General features: G+C 38.3%; 2 protein-coding genes across 3 annotated transcripts in view; one reads left to right on the plus strand and one right to left on the minus strand.

Annotated features, from left to right (window-relative positions):
- The window catches only part of LOC117983932 (uridine 5'-monophosphate synthase-like), a 27,770-nt gene extending 25,728 nt beyond the window's left edge, over positions 1–2,042 (minus strand). The window contains exon 1 of the mRNA XM_069499810.1: positions 2,023–2,042. The gene's annotated coding sequence lies outside the window, so the exon portion shown is untranslated. The remainder of the gene's footprint in view (positions 1–2,022) is intronic.
- The window catches only part of LOC117983931 (tubulin beta-1 chain-like), a 27,193-nt gene extending 8,459 nt beyond the window's left edge, over positions 1–18,734 (plus strand). The window contains exons 1-4 of one of the 2 annotated variants that reach the window (XM_069499781.1): positions 12,803–12,966; positions 13,967–14,075; positions 16,318–16,478; positions 16,950–18,734. In XM_069499781.1, coding sequence (XP_069355882.1) covers positions 16,386–16,478; positions 16,950–17,996 — 1,140 coding nt within the window. In that variant the 5' untranslated portion in view covers positions 12,803–12,966; positions 13,967–14,075; positions 16,318–16,385 and the 3' untranslated portion in view covers positions 17,997–18,734. Of the gene's footprint in view, positions 1–12,802; positions 12,967–13,966; positions 14,076–16,317; positions 16,479–16,949 lie in introns of those variants that run through there. The other variant, XM_034970574.2, reaches the window with a different exon arrangement.
- Positions 18,735–19,475: the final 741 nt, after the last annotated feature.

Consider the following 19,475-nt stretch of genomic DNA (forward strand, 5'->3'; position numbering starts at 1 on the left):
ATGACCACAATTTAATTTTTTTTGTCATGTAACCACAAATTCACGGTTTTCAGATTTTTCCCCGAATGTCTGCTATAAGACCTACCTACCTGCCAAATTTCATGATTCTAGGTCAACGGGAAGTGTAGGTTACTTGACAGACAGACAGACAGACAGACAACAAAGTGATCCTATAAGGGTTCCGTTTTTCCTTTTGAGGTACGGAACCCTAAAAATGATTACGAATGAAAGAGAAGCCTCGCGATTCTACAAATCTTTATTCATTAGATAGGCCGTCTGACGTTATCAGTCTTCGTCACGTACATACATAAAATTAAAAACAAAACATTCGATTTTCAAATAGAATGGCGCGTGATTCACGCGTGGAAGTCGCCGGCCGTGCGCCGAATATGTCATTAGGGGTATAATAGCCTAAGGGGGTAGGTAGGGTTACCACTTACCAGATATTTTATTACAATTTTTTTTAATTTATAGACCAGCGCTTAGCTACAAGCAAATCTGCTGGTAATATAATAATGCATTAATATAATAATATAATGGGGATAATGCAGTCTTAGGTAGAGCGAGCTTGCCTGGTAAAGCCTTAATTTGAAAAAAAATTAAATTTCAGTTCGATGGTACAAGACTCTGCAGTTCGGGAAGCAAATTCTAATGAGAAGAGCTGGCAACAATTTCAGCAAGCAATAAGTGTCAACTTGTATCGATTCTCGACAGAGTAAATTGGGGAATGTTTATTAATTTCTAAATTGTCTCTGCCTACTGATTTACTAACTCAGTCTTAAGCCTTAACACTGATTTCATTGAGCTCATTTGACATTTATTTTTAATCCATTGAACATTTTCGACGAAAAATTATTTTAATATCAGTCAATGAAGCAGCAATGTAGAATAAACCAATGTCAAATGAGCTCGGTGACTATAATTTAGTGTTAGACACTGGGAAGGATGGGAGGCATCGTGGCTATTTTATCCAGCCTACGATTTTGGCGTTCCTATTCGATGTAGAAACTGTTTTTCAGTTGGTATTTTGTAAAACCTCATACCTACTGTCATACTCCTTCCTGACCGCTATTATCTAGACTGCGTTCTTGATTTTCTTCATGCATAACTGAATATGGATGTTGAAATTCCATAATGTCCAGAAATTTCTGACCGTGTGGTAGCCCTAACAGTAGCCATATTATCATATTATGTCTCCTTATACGAAGCTATTGTGACCAGTTGACGAATATCCTGCCTTTTTAACTGCCTATTAGGACATTTGACGTCTTAATTTGACGTCTTAATTTATTTAAGGAGAGGAATGCGCTTCGGATTACCTTTTGAGGCGATTACGTTTTAGGCATGAAACACATTTGATAACGCTTTAAATGTCGCGCGTCTGTAATAATCATCTGTACTTAGTCTTTGCGGATCTTATCAATGAATGAAATGGGTATTATGGATAAATTTTTAAAGCCCATATATATTTTGGACTGTAAGTACCATTAAATTTTTACATTAATATAATGGTAATTTTAAAGAATCAGTAGGCACTTGCACTTATCTACTGCTTTTAATTAATTAATTATTATTAAGAGTTAATTTCATTTTTACAAACAGTTTATCAATTGATTATATTTTTTGATATTAAAATTAGATTTTGTTTTTATAAAAAGTAATGAATGAATGGGAATGAATATGAATGAACTCTTTGCATTTAAAGTTTCATTAAACTGTCGGTGTTTACGTAGTTTACGTTAACTTAACTTAACTTTAAGTTAAGATTTAAACTGCAACATGTAAAGACTACCTTTTTGGGATGAATTTTTGTTTAGATATTTTAACAATGATTTTACAGGACAAACGCCAAATCTATAAGTAGGTATAACGTGTAAAATTTAACTCCTCACGCGCCATTTTAACTTTTTAAATTAAAGTGACTAACTCAGCTTCCATGAAAATAAAATAAATCCTGTCTAACTGAAATAAACCCGCAGCGGGGATGTGATTTATTCTAATTATGGAAAAATATTTGTCTACCTTCCTCTTGGGGCGGCCATCTTTGTCGACGACGGCCGTCGCGATGCGAGACGTTCCACGTTCTTAATTTAAACTTGGATTTAAACGATGGAGGAATTTTTTATTTTCCGGCTAGTGTTTCTGTTTGACTGCACTTTGACACGGCTTTGGGTTCTAGTCTTTTTGAACACTATTTTTTTTTATTTTTTTTTTACCGTTTTCTTGATATGTTTGGCTAATTTTTTTTCTTAATTATGTATAATAAAATAAGTAGGTATAGGTACGTAGGTATCTAAATCTTTCTATGCGCTATATTGTAAAAGATAAAACTTTTATGACATAGGTAGGTAGGTATTAGGTATCCGTCTAGACTCTGTACCTACATGAAGTTGATACCTACTTACTTCCTTCATTATACCTAATTCAACTTTTAGTCACGCCAAACCGAAAAATCTAGTGAGTCCATGGATATTAAAGAGTGACTCACATCTTTCTTAAATTGTAAAATGCACGTTTCATAAAAAGATTAGTCTTTCGCATCTGTTTCATTTCATGTTATGTTAATAGTCATATTGTAGTTTCAGGGAAAGGAAATCTGAAAATTACTGTAATTTGTGTCTGTTTTGCTGATTTAATGCATAACTACAGTGTGACAAAGCTATCTTGGCGCGTGACGAAAATTGTAACTAACGTCGCCGTCAAGTGTCCCCTTTGTTCTTGTTTGAATATTCTATGCCTTTGTTCTCCAACAGCGCCCCCCTGTCAATGTCATTCAATACGACAATAGTGCAACGGGCGGGGTTTAAACCGTCAACCTTTCGGTTTTCAGTCCACTCCTTTACCTGTTGAGCTATTGAGGCTCTATAATCTATATACATAGGTAGGTACTTACTTAGTTAATATTTTAATTGTGTAAGTAAGTATTTTAAGTTGAAACGGATGCAGACCTCCGTCCGATCTGTGATTAAAATCAAAAACTAATTAAGCCATTGGTCGCCATTTTAATAAAATATAATAAATCAGCAAAATGGCGGCGGGTCAACGCCACGTTATTACCTTCGGTGGTTTTGTTTGTCTGATGCACTTTTCCTGTTGCGGTTTAGTTGCTATTATTGGCTTGGAACCGAGAATTATTGTGGAAAATGGGTTTTATCCGCTAATCCTATCCCATTGCCATTTATTATTGAAATGTTATTTTACGTTCAAGTTACACTCACTAGCTTTTGCCACGACAATGTGGATTTAGGTTTTTCTTATAAGTCCTGCAAATTGCTTAATGCGCGTGGCCGCCATTTTAATGACGTCAGTACTAGACTGAAGTTTCGAGCTGTATATTTTTACTTAAATATAGGTACGTCACAATGACGTCATTTCGATGTTAATGAGACATGGTTCCAGCGCAATAGCAATTAGCGGGACTTATAGGTGGATTTTTTATTGTAGGAACAGTAAAACTTTACTCAAAGCATTATGTAAATCAAATTGAACTTTTTCCCAATACCTATAGGTACCTACCTAATTAATTATTATCTCAAGCAATCTCTTCCGGTAGGTAGGTATGTTTTTTCTACCGCAAGTGGTAGAATGTTTACAGAGAGTCAGTCTGTTCGTATCAACAACGCGATGTTTTTGTTCCGTGTTTTTAAAATATATGGCCCGTGAGTATGCCGCTTAAGAGTGCTCTCCATGGTCGAACCAAGTCGCGCGTGAGAGCATGCTCTTGCAATCAACATTAACGGGCGGGACATACGCAAGAGCGAGACGTATGGTGTCTGAACAACAAGAATCATCGTATGGTATTTAAGTTAATTCTTTACAAATTATTAATTTGCTATTAATAAACTAAAAACATTTCATATTATTACTAACTAAAGTTTGCCTTATAATCTACACTCAATTTTGTAGTCTCTTGTACATGATTTATTTACGCATGAATTTGCCTCAACATTTAACTTGAAGTAGAGATGTTTCAATTTAATTCCCTTGTTCATCTTTTTTTTTTTTTCTTCTTCTGGCTTTACACAGATTAGCCAATGTCAGGTTTGTTATTTATTAAAGTTAGGGAAACTTATCCTTTTCCTTTCAAATTCCAAAGTGTTATAATTTTTTTCCCACATGGAATATAATTTTTTCCACTAAAAGTTTCAATAATTTCAAAATAAATATAATTTTACTAGGATATTTATTGCTTCCGAGCATAGATAATGGCGAGATAAATCGAAATCTGTCTTACTTTTAGATCTTGAACAACAAATAATAGAATAAAAGGCGTAATATACGTTAGTAGGGAGAAGCGCGTATGAAGTGTAACCTTAATAACAAGTAACAACGCGTGGTAATAGCAGCTTAACGATTCTGTCGGCGAAAAATTTATAATTGGAAAATAATAGCGTGTATACCCTATTACAAGTTAAAAGCAATAGGTTTTTCTTTTTCGCATTAAATTGTACCTATTAATAAATAGGCTATTTTACAGGCTATTATATAGGCTTTTTTACATTCAAAAGCAAGTTATTGACAGTGGACCTGTAGGGCGATTGTCTAAAACCTGCATCAATCATTATTACAATCTCAATTGTTCTGATTGGCTGAATTTGTGCGATTCTTGTTGCAACAATGCATTGTGGCCAATAGTGAGCGAGCATTAACCAATCAGAGATGATTGCGATCGTGACATTGTAGCTGTCAAACAACCGCGGTAGGGCCACAGGGCGATACATGTTGTAATATCGTCGTTTAAGTTCTAACAACGCTTATCTAAGTCAAAATTAGCCACTTTAAACTGAAAAACCGGCCAAATGCGAGTCAGACTCGCGCACAGAGGGTTCCGTACTACAGTCGTATTTCAAAAACTATGACGCATAAAAATAAATAAAAATCTGTTTTAGAATGCACAGGTAAAGCCATAGTTATCTTACTACGAAAATTGAAAATACTAATAGTTTATGACCACAATTTAATTTTTTTGTGTGATGTAACCACAAATTCACGGTTTTCAGATTTTTCCCCTAATACCAGCTATAAGACCCCACCTACCTACCAAATTTCATGATTCTAGGTCAACGAGAAGTACCCTGTAGGTTTCTTGACAGACCGACAGACAGACAGACAGAAAACAAAATGATCCTATATACTGTAGAATCGATAAATCACCGATTAACGAAGCTTCTCATACTTTTTTATTTTTATTTATTCGTATATTTATATTTATTTATTCCTATTCAATCTGAAATTGCAGCCTCTTAAAAGCAAGCAGGTACTTTAGTAATTGCCGAACGGCAACTTCTAGTTGAACGTTAATTAGAAAAATTATATCTGATTAGAGAATTTAGAGAGTCCCGTTGTTACTGCCAAAGTGTGTTAATTGCGTTACCTACTACTCAGAATTGTTTCCACTTTAAATTGTTTTAAATTGGTAGCTTTTTTATAAAAAGCTACCAGTGAATTTTTTATAGCTAAGCTAAGAACCCGGAGCTGTGAATTGAGTGATTAAATTTTTGTATTCGAAGTTTGAAAGTGATCAGAGCCTTGAAGTATTATTGAAAGGATTGTTCGTACAAAAAAAAAAAACCTAGAACGGTTTTTTCACATATTTTGTATTTTTGGAGGGAACGAGAAGTACCTACCTATAGACTTAGAGGGTCAATGAGAAGTAGGTACCTATAGGGTACTTCCCGTAGACCGATGCTACGTCAACGGGAAGTACCTTATAGGTTTTCTTGACAGACACGACGGACAGACAGACAACATGGTGATTCTAAAAGTTTCCTTTTGAGGTACAGAACCCAAAAAATTATAACAGAACGTCGAATCATATCTTCCGATTGTACTAAGTACCCGTTAATTGTTTAATGTCTTAAAACATCGCCTGCCCTGTTGCTCATGTGTCGACAACATCTGTTCACTTTTATGGCCACTTGTTTAATCATCTCGTACTTTTAAGACGCGTCTTACTTTGATAGGCTTTTAAATATCAAAGTTTTTTTCTTCTTCTTATGTCTATTTGCCATCGGCTTCCTAACCATATTCAGATTTTGGGTGTGTAAAATTAAAAAAAAAATTAAAAAAATTAAGGTTAAAGTATGTGATAATATTTTAGATTTCACTGGATTTATTTAATAAAAAATAACCCGGCCAAGTGCGAGGCTAGCGCACCGAGTGTTCCGTACTACAGTCGTATTTTTTCGTCATTTTATAAAGGTAAAGCCCTTTCATATGATATTCCACTTGGTATAGTTATCTTACTTTGAAAATTGAAAATACTAATTATTTGTTCATTAACACATATTTTTTTTGTGTGATGTATCCACAAATCCACTGTTTTCATATTTATTCCTTTACTTGTGCTATAAGACCTAGTTAACTACCTTCCAAAATTCATGATTCTACGTCAACGGGAAGTACCCTATAGGTTTTCGTGACAGACACTACAGACAGACGGACAGTCAGACAGACAACGAAGTGATCCTATAAGGGTCCCTTTTTCCTTTTGAGGTAACGGAACCCTAGAAAACTACCAGCGGACGAAGTGTTAAGCATTAGCTAGTTTATTATATAATTTTGATTGTAAAATCCCGACAAAGCTTTGGTCTAGAAGAACTGGCCGATAATTCGAAACCTACTTAGCGGCCACGAGGAAAAACAATTTGATTTCAAAGCCGTATCAAATTTTAGACGCAACAGCAAAAAATATGCAATTGAATATGTCTACGCGTAAATTAAGCTAGGTACGACTATCTGTAATTATTCTGTAGTGCGATTACTTCGTTATTTATTTACTAGCTTATGCTTGCGACTTAGTCCGCGTGGACTACACTTTCAAACCCCTATTTCACCCCCTTAGGGATTGAATTTTCAAAAATCCAATCTTAGCGAATGTCTACGTCATAATAGCTATAGCTATGCATGCCAAATTTTAACCCGATCCGTCCAGTAGTTTGAGCTGTGCGTTGATTGATCAGTCAGTCAGTCACCTTTTCTTTTTATATATTTAGATTTTGATCAAGTTTTAATAATTTCAAAAGTTTCCACTGTCTTCACTGTCCATGTTCTGGCCAAATGTCAAATTTTCATTTCTAAAATTATTAATATTGAGATAAGGAAATCTGACAAGTATTATTAATTTTCATAAATGTACCTACTTACCGAAACAATTTTTTTTAATAAGTACCTACAAAAATGTCAAGCGATGCATTCAATGGTAGATTTCACCGTTGCCGTATATGGCAACACTGCGGGAGACATGGCCGAAAATAATGCACTCGGATGTCAACGGCCACCGCGCGATGCAATAAGAAAAAAGAAAAAGAAAATGTTCTATTTTCAAATTGCAGCCGGCGACGTCTCGGCGCGGTGAACGAAAGTGGACAAAAAAGGAAATTGGTTTTGTCCACGCACACGTATTTTGAGATTAGAATAAAATATGTTTCGAACGTGTTACAATTTTGATTGCTATTTTTTTCTTTTATAATTATCGTATTTAGATATTATATAGATTTCACCATAGTACGCACCAATTTTATTTGAAGATCAAGAATAAGGCATTTTTCAACAAGAAAAAGGCGAATGTAAATTCATTTTTATGCGAAAAATAAAATAATTTTAACTATGTTGCCAGTTTTTGGCGCTACCTTATTTAACGGGAATTTAAATGAAATTACTTGATACTATCAGGGTGTGTCAATTTTTACATTTTAAGGGTCTTTTCTATTAAAACTATTCCAATAAAGATGTAAAATTATTACAAAAACAGAGAAAAATATGTAAGGAATAACAATACTTGTGAATCCGAAATCCGAATTCAGAACTGTTTTGCTTGTGGTTTTTTGTGCAGGGTAACATTGTGATTCAGAAGTAGGTACCTATAAAACGTAGGCAACAGGTCGAGATGACAATCGGGGTATGAGGCTGTGCGGGTATGCGGGGCGTTCTCTCCCCTATTACCTTCTCGACAGGTCGAGTACCTATTGTGCTTCAAATTATTAGTCTAGGTCTTGCGGCGCCGTCAAAAAAATAACATTATTCACCAAATGTCAAAGTAATTTTGAACTCTAACAATTACTTAATTAAGGTTAAATTTCTGATGAGAATCAAGATGGTAATTATGGGAAGCCCAGCTACGATCGAAAAATGATACCACCACCACAGGTTATGGGAAAATGAACTTAATGCCCAGGTGATAAAGGTCAGGTGGTGAAATGACGTGGTCGGTGTATTGTAGTGGTCAGTTGCGGAAGGGCATCGATTTCTTGTACATAGGTAGGTATTATGTATTAGCTTTCTAGGAAATTGATTAATGAGGGCTTTCCTGTTACAAGTAGGTGGCAAAGTAAAAAGCTTTTATTGTACCTATACCTATATTATTATCGATTAGTGATCTACTTAATAAAAAGCCTCTACCTCAGATTCACAACGTTCAGAAATAAGGAATGCAATACCGAGATATTTTTCTTGTATGTACAGATTGATGTATGTTTGCCCTTTGTTTTCAAGCATATCCTGTATTTTTTATTCTTCGTCATAGCATTATGATGAAGGAATTGGCCCGGGACTCCAATCGGCGTCTCGCCAAGCCTATTGGAACTAAATTGGATCCGATTGGATCATCAATGAAGATTTAATATTGCGATGCTACTTAACTCTCAATGATTGGTTAACTTGATGGTACTCGTGTTTTGAATCTCTTCGCATAGGGGCTCCTCAGATTATGAGAAACTAGCTGATGCCCGCGACTTCGTCCGCGTGGAATTACATTTTTCAAAATCCCGCAGGAACTCTTCGATTTTCAGGGATGAAAAGTAGCCTATGTGTTAATCCAGGGTATAATCTATCTCCATTCCAAATTTCATCCAAATCCATTCGGCCGTTTTTGCGTGATTGAGTAACAAACATCCAAACATCCTTAGGACTTTGACCATTGTTTGATGACCTAGTATAGATATCCTAAAGACTAGTTTTTAACCCTAATTCGTATCTAGTACACACTTAATGTAAGAGCTAGGTAATGGAATAGGAAGGTTCGTAATGTGTTTTTGATGACCCCAGCAAAGCAAAGCTTGATAGATTTTAATGAAACTTTAACGATGATGCAGGCGGTTTAACTGATCAGATTCTAAGATATAAATAAGAAAATAATATGATTCAAGAATACAAAATTGCTTTTGAAGGATTTCCTACGAGAAAAGTCTTCTATTCAAGACTGTTTGCTGGTTGGAACGTTAAGGCGCAATTAAGCATTAACGTTCCAACCAGCAAACCTCCTAATTGCGCTTTAAAGGTTTGCTGGTTGTATGGGAGCACCAGAGCCGCACAAGACCATGGCGTGTAGAAGTCACTCTTTCCGCTTCCCCGCAGCTCGCCCATTTTCGCCTATCCAGTACCAGATATTTCCCATGGGTTGTAGACAGTGGCGTGCAGATCATAGAGGCATAAATGCACTGCTTACCCCAGTTGTAATAGCTCAATGCATATTTTTCATTATGACCTGCACGTAAACAGGTTCCTACCTAACTAATGCCTACCCTGTCTTCGAACACTGTGCACGCCACTGGTTGTAGATATTTTACAACATTAGAGATAAGTAGTACCGTTGCATTGCATGCATGCCACATATGGCAGCAAAACGGGGCTCTAGATAACAATCGGTGCTTTAATCGAGAACAAATTAAAAGTTCCGTTAAATAATAAATAACCTCCACCTGAATATTCGTAATTGATATAAATAATGATATTATGTTAATAATTATTATAATAGTAAAATTTTCTTTATTATACGTTTTAAAAGTCTGCAGCAGTCTGGCTCATTTATTATAAGTCCCGCAAATTGCTATTGCGCTGGAACCATGTTCATCTCATTTACATCGAAATGACGTCGTTTTGACGTCAGCCGAAATAAAAATATACCATCTGCTCGAAACTTCAGTCTAGTGCTGACGTCACTGAAATGGCGGCCACGCGCATTAGAAATTTGCGGACCTTATAATCCATTACATACCAACCTTGAAATCAAATCACGCAAATTGATAGGTATACTGTATTTTTTTACATTAATTATTATGCAGAATAGAAATAAATATCGTTATATTGTATTGCATAAAACCAGTACATTACCATGATTAACCAGACGATTTTTAACTGCCGATATTCCATTAAATCACGAAAAAAAGATTTAAATCATTAAATATTGTTATAACTTCTTGCTAAACTCTAAAGCGAGTTACAAGTTACAATTCAAAAAGCGTGAGCGAAGTAAGCGCACTTTTTAAATGAAAATATTATCCAACGAGACCTCGCATCACCACGAATAAATTGCATCACCACTAGTTTTTATTTAAATCGTTAAGGTAAGTACTTAACCTATAGGATTATGGGTGATGAGAAATTAGAAAAGATAAATTCAATTTTTCAAGTTTTTGTCAAGAAAAAAAAATCTACTTTATGAAAATAATTATTATTAATGTAGGGTAAAATAATTCAAGGCCTGGTAACCCTAATGCCACTGATATCATGGTGGGTCCACACGCGACGGGTCAACGTAGCAGATGACTAATAGCGATAACATCGGATCGGACATTCGATGTTTGAAAGTTTGAAAGTGTTTTTACTATCGATCTTTTTACAGTTCTTGCATTTCACGAGGGCGAGTGGCTCATGCTTGTGTTTAAGCCGTATCGGTTTATACCGATACGGCTTATGTAAGGGTTACTTATGTAAGGTAAATGTGTGCGTTTGCGAGCGCTTGCTCGCGACTGATTGGTCAGACATGCACGCACACTTGTGGAATGCCTATGTAAACGTGAGCTAAGTATATCTCTCACATAAATCTGTCTCGTTTTAACTCAGTCTTAAGTCTGAGCAAAGTCAAAGTGCGCTCTATAGATTTCAGCCGTTTTTGCTACCGTTCTGGTTACACCATGTATTTCGCTTTCGTTTAGAATTTTTTGTTTCGCAGTTAGATTTAAATGTAACGACCATTCTCTTCCGTTGTTATTCCACATCGTGGGGTGAAACGCGATCATTGTGAAGAATCCCTTTTATTTTTTGTGCGCCTCCCGTCTCCATTCAGATAATACTTATGACAAAGACATCTTGGCACAGGAGCGTGGTGGTGCTGTTCTTCAAAAAGGGTGATAACACCCTGCTGAAGAATTATAGACCCATCTCGCTGCCGAGCCATGTATATAAGTTGTTTTCGAGAGTCATAACGAATCGTCTCGCTCGTAGGTTTGACGTCTTCCAGCCTCCCGAACAAGCCGGATTCCGAAAAGGCTTCAGTACCATAGACTACATCCACACGCTGCGGCAGGCTATACAGAAGACTGAAGAGTATAATCGGCCACTTTGCTTGGCGTTTGTGGACTGGGACAACCCTCCACCTCCCATGGCCCCACCAACCTCTCGGTTATATGGGCCGAATCGCGGGAGGGCGCCCGTTCGGTACTTGCTCTTGGCATTTTCCCGGGGCGCCTTCTTGACTCCCTACAAATTATTTTTAGGGAGTTTGTGGACTATGAGCAGGCCTTTGATTCGCTGGAAACTTGTGCTGTGTTGAGGTCTTTACAGAGATGCCGGATCGACTACCGGTATATCCAAGCGCTGAAGTGCTTGTATGAAAACGCCACCATGTCAGTCCGTATACAGGACCAGACTACGAGACCAATCCAATTGCAGCGGGGTGCTCGATTACAGCTGTTGTACATGATTTGTACAGTGTTCCATTTTATCAATGCCGCTGCCGTTCTGTGTCACATTCACTGAGTACAAAATGGTCACATCACTCGCACGGCAACTCGCATCGCTGCCGAGGCGCGCAGTGTCTCAAAGTCTATAAAATACTAACAGACTCGTATCTGTTTTTTGCATTATCTGCTCCGAAACTCATTCCATTCAAGGGCATGCAAAAACCAAACACGTAGGAATATCTATAGCTATACCTACCTATATAATATTGTAGTTATACCTAGGTACCTATGTTACGGTTAGAACTCTTTATCTGGTCAAAACTTCTTTTAACTGCAAAACACAGTAGTTTTCCATAGTTAAACAGTAGGTCGATTCGGTAAAATCAGCTGCTCGATTACGGTAGAATGACAGCTACAATGTCACGATCGCAATCACCTCTGATTGGTTGATGCTCGCTCACTCACTATTGTCTACAATGCATTGTTGCAACAAGAATCGCACAAAGTCAGCCAATCAGAACTATTGAGATTGTAATAATGATTGATGCAGAATTTACGAAATCGACTCGCATTCAATCACAGTTATTGTGATTGGCTGAATTTATGGTATTCTTGTTGCAACAATGCATTGTAACCAATACTGATCGAGCACCTACCAATCAGAGGTGATTGCGATCGTTACATTGTAGCTGTCAGTTTACCATCAATGATGATTGGCTGAATGTGTGCGATTATTGTTGCAACAATGCATTGAATTGAAACCAGCAGGGCGATTGTCTAAAACCTGCATCAATCATTATTACAATCTCAATTGTTCTGATTGGCTGAATTTGTGCGATTCTTGTTGCAAAAATGCATTGTGGCCAATAGTGAGCGAGCATTAACCAATCAGAGATGATTGCGATAGTGACATTGTAGCTGTCAAGCAACCACGGTAGGGCCACTGTAGTGAGCAAGCATCAACCAATCTGAGGTGATTGCGATCGCGACATTGTAGCTGTTATTCTACCGCAATCGAGCAGCAGGGACAGGGTCATGAGCTTAGACTGTAACATATTATATACCTACCTAATATTGTTTGTTTACGAATTACGATTAGCATGCTCGTCACTCGTCAATCGCCAGTGTGCGAGACGACGCGATCCTTGATTAACGCGTCTACTTGCGTCACTATATTTTTATACACATGTTCAGTTTAATAAGTGAAAACGAACTTATTGGTGTCAAGAAAGCGTCGAAAGGCGTTCGATGTTGATAAGGAACACAGAAAACATCTGGGAATTCGGTATTATGTTAATTTGTATATTTCAAAACAATTTTTACAATAAATTTTCTGATATGTAGGTATAAAATAGTTTTAGCAATAATATTGTGCGCAGTTTATATAAACGCCAAGTGGTAATTTAACTAGGTACTTTAGTATATTCCGGGCTATATTCCTACTTGTTTTATTTTGTTTCAGCCATAATAAACTAGAATTACTTGAAAAAATTGCATATGCACAAAGTTGCGTGTTGTAACCAGTATTCAATATATTAACATACAATACAAGTCATACATGTATGTTAGAGGATAGAGGAAACGATGCTTTAGGTACTATTTATCGGCGCGCTAAAAATAAAGATGGTTGTGTAGACGGTAATGTGCTAGTAAACATATTAAACAGATTTGGGGCATGTCATGTGCTTGATAAATGTTTTAAAATAGCATCAAATACAGGACGTCACAATAAACGCGCGCGTACGCGGGTAATACTTGGATTATAAGGAACTGTACTTAGGCTGAGACATAGATAAAAGAAGTCTCTAATCTGTGGGCTGAGACCTATAGAGCGCACTTTGACTTTGCTCAGGCTCAAGATTGAGTTAAAACGAGACAGATTCATGTGAGAGATATACATTTGTCTCGTTTTAACTCTGTCTTAAGTCTAAGCAAAGTCAGAGTGCACTCTGTAGATTTTACCCTTAGAACGTGCAAAACGTGATTGCAGCGGAGCGGTTTCTATACGCTTGTGGCTCGCCAAAGTGAAAGCTTTATGCAGCTTTAAGGCCGCATCGCAAAGCGGCGCCGCTGCGCTGCACAGCGTATCACCAAGCGTCAACATATTATTTCAAATATTTTCTATGGTGGCATGTTGATGTTCCATGGTATGGAACAGTGTTGGGGCCAACGCGAGGAGCCTACGTTACAACGTTGAGCACTCGCGTTGGACTCTTAACCGTTGCGCGTTCTGTATCCAAGCCTAGTAGGAGTATAGCTAATAACCCATTTTTCTTTGTTCACAGTTCTGGGAAATAATATCTGAGGAGCACGGCATCGACCCCACGGGCGTGTACTGCGGCACCAGCGACCTGCAGCTAGAGCGCATCTCCGTCTACTACAATGAGGCCTCTGGTACGTAGTGACATGTTTGATATACCTACTCCACGTTTCTGACGTCCTGGTACAGTAGCCGGCAAGAAATATTGTACATCAACCTTTAGAATGAGATTTCGGCTTTGTAGAGTCTCTGTCACTCATACCTGTGAGGTTTTGTCGGTCTCAACGACAGAGACAACGCTCTACGAAAAAGAAAATAAAATAAAAATAAAAATAAAATAATATTATCTTCACGTAGGTACGTAGGTAATAAAATCGGAATGGAAGCATGGAATTTGGAAATATCCCTCAGCGCAACTAGGTACCTACCTAGTTAAATCTAAATCTGTATTTAACTCCCGTGCTGGAGTTATTGAGAAACGGCGGAATCATGTATATTGTATGCAGGCAACTCGGAACTGTGGAACTGACTAACTGTACTCACGACGCGCGGCGGACCGTAACAGATACCCTAATATACATCCTACTCTGTGGATGCGCCAACGCATAGAGTTTGTAGCGCCATCTATTGGTATTTTTCTGGAAGGTGAAAAAAATAAAATGCCTCAAAATGTTTTTACAATACCTACCTCTCTAGCGCAGTGATTAGCGCTATGGTAAGGCTATGGTCTTTTAAATGGGAAGTCCTGGGTTCGACTTTCAGCTGAAGCAATTTGGGAATTAAATAAATTGGTTCAGGTCTTGCTATCAGTTAAGAAGATACAGCAAGGCTTTGCCGCCATGCTATTGAGCGTTCCAGTCCGATCATCATCATCATCATCATCATCACACAGTATTCACTAGTACAGGGTTGTCACGCTGCCCATTCATACGTCCTTAGTAACTAATGACTACGTAACATTGTAAAGGGCATATATTGGTAGGTACTTGATTCTGAGCACAACTAAATTTTAGAGTATTCGCATCATGTTTCTACTAATGTAATATGAAAAGGACAGACACAGTTTGACAGTTTTAAAATTAATTTAGAGACGTCAAACCACGTGACATTAGCTGCCAGTCGCGAGCCTTTGTAGCGTGCACTATTTAGAGTCTATAAATGTAAAATTCATGTTCCGTCCTTTTTTAGCAATATAAAAAGAAAAGGATGCAGATACTCTAAATTTAGTTTAGACAAAAGACAACAGAATCGGCGCCAGTGTTAAAATTTAGGATTTTAAATAAATAAATTTTATTATTATTATTAAATCTTCATCATCAACCGATAGGCGTTCATCGCTAGACATAAGGAGTTCCACACGCCACGGTCTTGCGCCGCCGCCATCCAGCGGCTCCCTGCGACTCGTTTGATGTCGTCTGTCCAACTCTTTAGTCAATGAGGGTTCTTCGTTGCCCCGTTGCGACTTGATTGAAGAACAAACTAATAAACCTACAAACAAACACATTTCGATGAGTACTAGATAAGTGATACTGATTTAACACACCACAAAAATTAAGTATAGTCTGTGACAGGTCCCGATGGCAATCGGGGTATGAGGGACGTCCCGCACAAGCGCACAGCACCCGCACCGAATTAGCACAGGGTTTGTGGGGTTGAGCGGGGCTTTCCCTCCCTGATAGCCATCTCGATCTGTCGCGTACTGTACTTCAAAATTGATCTCAAGGAGGTACAGTACGCGGCCGAAAGCAATGTACATCGGCCTTTAGAATGACATTTCGGCTTTGTAGAGCGTTGTCTCTGTCACTCATACCTATATGACGTTTTGTCGGTTTCAACGAATCTCCTTCTACTTTCGGCCGCTTACTGTATTTCTTTAACCGTTAATCATTTGATAGTAGGTATAAATGATAAAACAATCTACGGCCATAAAGAAAGGTAATTATCTCGAGCAGCGAGGTCAACGACCGCATCTCTTAAGCAGATGATTCATGCCAGCGACCGACGACAGCCGCGGCTTCATCTAGCTATTCGATGCAGTTTACGATTATTCTTTAAGTTACCACAGATTAAAGGATAGGTTAGATAGAACGGTTCGCTAAAAATGAAACACGTTCAAAGAAGCTGATTAAAAAAAAAGATATTGCCTATCTCCAGTTGTCAATGTAACCCAGTCGATTTTTTTTTTTAAATTTAATGGAAAAAGCGACTCAGTACAATATGAATGATCTATCTTGTTTATTAAAACTTTAGGATATAAACGTATACTCTATGCCGTATAGAATTAAACTCTTTCTCGTCTGTCTCTGGCCTGTTTGTATTAGAGATAGGTTTATTCTGCTTGTGCTGATTTTGATAGCGTACCTCCTCGTTCCTCAGTTGCGACGGCGGAGAACGGCGGCAAGTACGTGCCCCGAGCCATCCTCCTCGACCTGGAGCCCGGCACCATGGACGCCGTGCGCTCCGGCGGCTACGGCCAGCTCTTCCGCCCCGACAACTTCGTCTTCGGCCAGTCCGGCGCCGGCAACAACTGGGCCAAGGTAACTCCTTACAGCTTACACCATCATCTGGCAACTTGCATGCAAGCCTCTTTTTATGTAGCGTTAACCTTGGATCAACTACCCATTAGTCTAAGACGCCAACGTTGTTCGATCAGTCTTTCTCACGGAATTCTCTCCATGACATGACATCCAAAATACCTAAATGCTACAAAGACTGGTGGATAAATAATGTATTTTACTCTGTAGACGTAAAAGAATGATTTTGAAAGTCGACATCTGAATTATCAGCCCTGAATATAAGTTTTTATGTGAAACAATCTATCACCACTGGAGTAACGCCAAAATAGTATGAATCATTCACTCTGGTATGGAGATATTATGTCAAATCATAACGTTTTCCAGACCATAACAAATGGTAGATTTAGGCACATTTAACATGAAACTCTACAACATGAACATGAACCCTAGAGCTGCTGATCAATAATTCTAATAAAAATCATTAATTTCTAGGGTCACTACACAGAAGGCGCCGAGCTGGTCGACGCAGTACTCGACGTAGTCAGGAAAGAGTGCGAGAACTGCGACTGCCTCCAAGGATTCCAACTCACACACTCCCTCGGAGGAGGCACAGGATCCGGCATGGGCACCCTCCTCATCTCCAAAATCAGAGAAGAATACCCCGACAGAATCATGAACACATACTCCGTAGTCCCGTCCCCAAAAGTCTCAGACACAGTGGTCGAACCATACAACGCGGTGCTATCAATCCATCAACTAGTCGAAAACACAGACGAAACTTACTGCATAGACAACGAAGCTTTATATGACATCTGCTACAGAACCCTTAAAGTCCCCAACCCCACGTATGGAGACCTAAACCACTTGGTATCCCTTACTATGTCTGGTGTAACAACATGTTTAAGATTCCCTGGTCAATTGAACGCAGATCTTCGCAAATTAGCTGTCAACATGGTACCCTTCCCGCGTCTCCACTTCTTCATGCCCGGTTTCGCCCCACTAACGTCGCGTGGAAGTCAACAATACCGCGCTTTGACCGTTCCTGAACTAACGCAACAGATGTTCGATGCTAAAAACATGATGGCTGCCTGCGATCCACGTCACGGCCGGTATTTGACAGTCGCAGCGATCTTCCGTGGAAGAATGTCGATGAAAGAAGTCGACGAGCAGATGTTATCAATTCAGAACAAGAACAGCAGCTTCTTCGTTGAATGGATTCCAAATAACGTGAAGACAGCGGTGTGCGATATTCCTCCCAAAGGCCTCAAAATGTCATCTACCTTCATCGGTAACACCACCGCTATCCAGGAGCTTTTCAAGAGAATATCGGAGCAGTTCACGGCCATGTTCAGGCGCAAGGCGTTCTTGCATTGGTACACCGGCGAGGGCATGGACGAGATGGAGTTCAATGAGGCTGAGAGCAATGTTAACGACCTGGTCTCCGAGTACCAGCAGTACCAAGAAGCGACCGCGGAAGACGACACGGAGTTCGATCAGGAAGAGATGGAAGAGCTCGCCCAGGACGAGCAACACGACTGAGTTTGAATCTATATATACCCAGATCTCCTAAAGGAAAGGATAAACGATGTGCCAGAGCATTACATTACATATTTGCTTGAATTGAAATTATTGAAGACTTCCAACTTTGATCACCAATCGACACAAATCACAATGGTGCTTAACTTGCCACATACATTATAAACAAAATTGACAGATCTATAATAAGTGCCATTATTTTCCGTAAAGACCATTTTGAAAAGCATTGCATTTTTATACCTGTCAATTTAGTTACAGTTAATACATTAATTAATTCAACCCTGACTGATTTAAATGAAAACAGCCAATCTTGTGGCGAGATTTAAGTCGATATGCGCGTGTACTAGTGCCAACTGGCTTCATTTTTTCGCGAAGGCTCCGTCTATCTTTTTCATTTAGTCTATATCTCAAATCAAATATTATAATTGTATACTCTAATAATAATATTATTTTTTCATCAAAGTTAGAGGCTAAGTCAGCAAATTCTCCAACAAATACCAAAGTGTCTTTGGAACAAATTATATACACTGAGACTAGTCAGGGGTCACTGACCGGTCTTCGGAGTGAATATTGATATTTTATATTGAAATGAAATGAAATGAAGTATTATTCTCGAAATATTATTATGATGTCTATTCGATAATCGACGGAGCAGTACCAATCTATGCATTTCTTTACTGTTTAAGTTATTTGTCTTGTATGCTTTTATATATTAATTTATAAATAAACGTTTTAAAGAAATTGTTGTTTTAATTAAATTGTCTACATAGGAACCTCAGTACTTTTTACACTAAGTATATACCTATATATACCATAATATTTGTCATATCGTCGATTGATTCAAGATCGAACCGAGAGTGAAATAAGAAACTCGGTGAAGTGTCCAGCAGGGCGATTGTCTAAAACCTGCATCAATCATTATTACAATCTCAATTGTTCTGATTGGCTGAATTTGTGCGATTCTTGTTGCAACAATGCATTGTGGCCAATAGTGAGCGAGCATTAACCAATCAGAGATGATTGCGATCGTGACATTGTAGCTGTCCAACAACCGCGGTAGGGCCACTGAATCGAACGACATGTCAAACAATAGGTTATGGGTGACGCGAAATCAAAGAAAAATAGGCGATTCATGGGCATACTTAGCGTAAATGTAGGTATAACGCGTAAAATTGATTTCCTCACGCGTCATTTTAACTTTTTGTGTCAAATTTCATGTCAAAATTACGGTTTTATTCCTTATTTTAAAGGCGAACCTAGAATACGTCTTAGGGTGAGATCTATAGAGCGCACTCTGACTTAGCTTAGACTTAAGACAGAGTTAAAACGAGACAGCTATATCTCTCACATAAATCTGTCTCGTTTTAATTCAATCGTAAGTCTGCGGCCCTACCGCGTTTGTTTGACAGCTACAATGTCACGATCGCAATCATCTCTGATTGGTCACTATTGGCCAAAATGCATTGTTGCAACAAGAATCGC

Source organism: Maniola hyperantus, chromosome 7 (assembly GCF_902806685.2).
Source record: "Maniola hyperantus chromosome 7, iAphHyp1.2, whole genome shotgun sequence".
Lineage (NCBI taxonomy): Eukaryota > Metazoa > Arthropoda > Insecta > Lepidoptera > Nymphalidae > Maniola > Maniola hyperantus.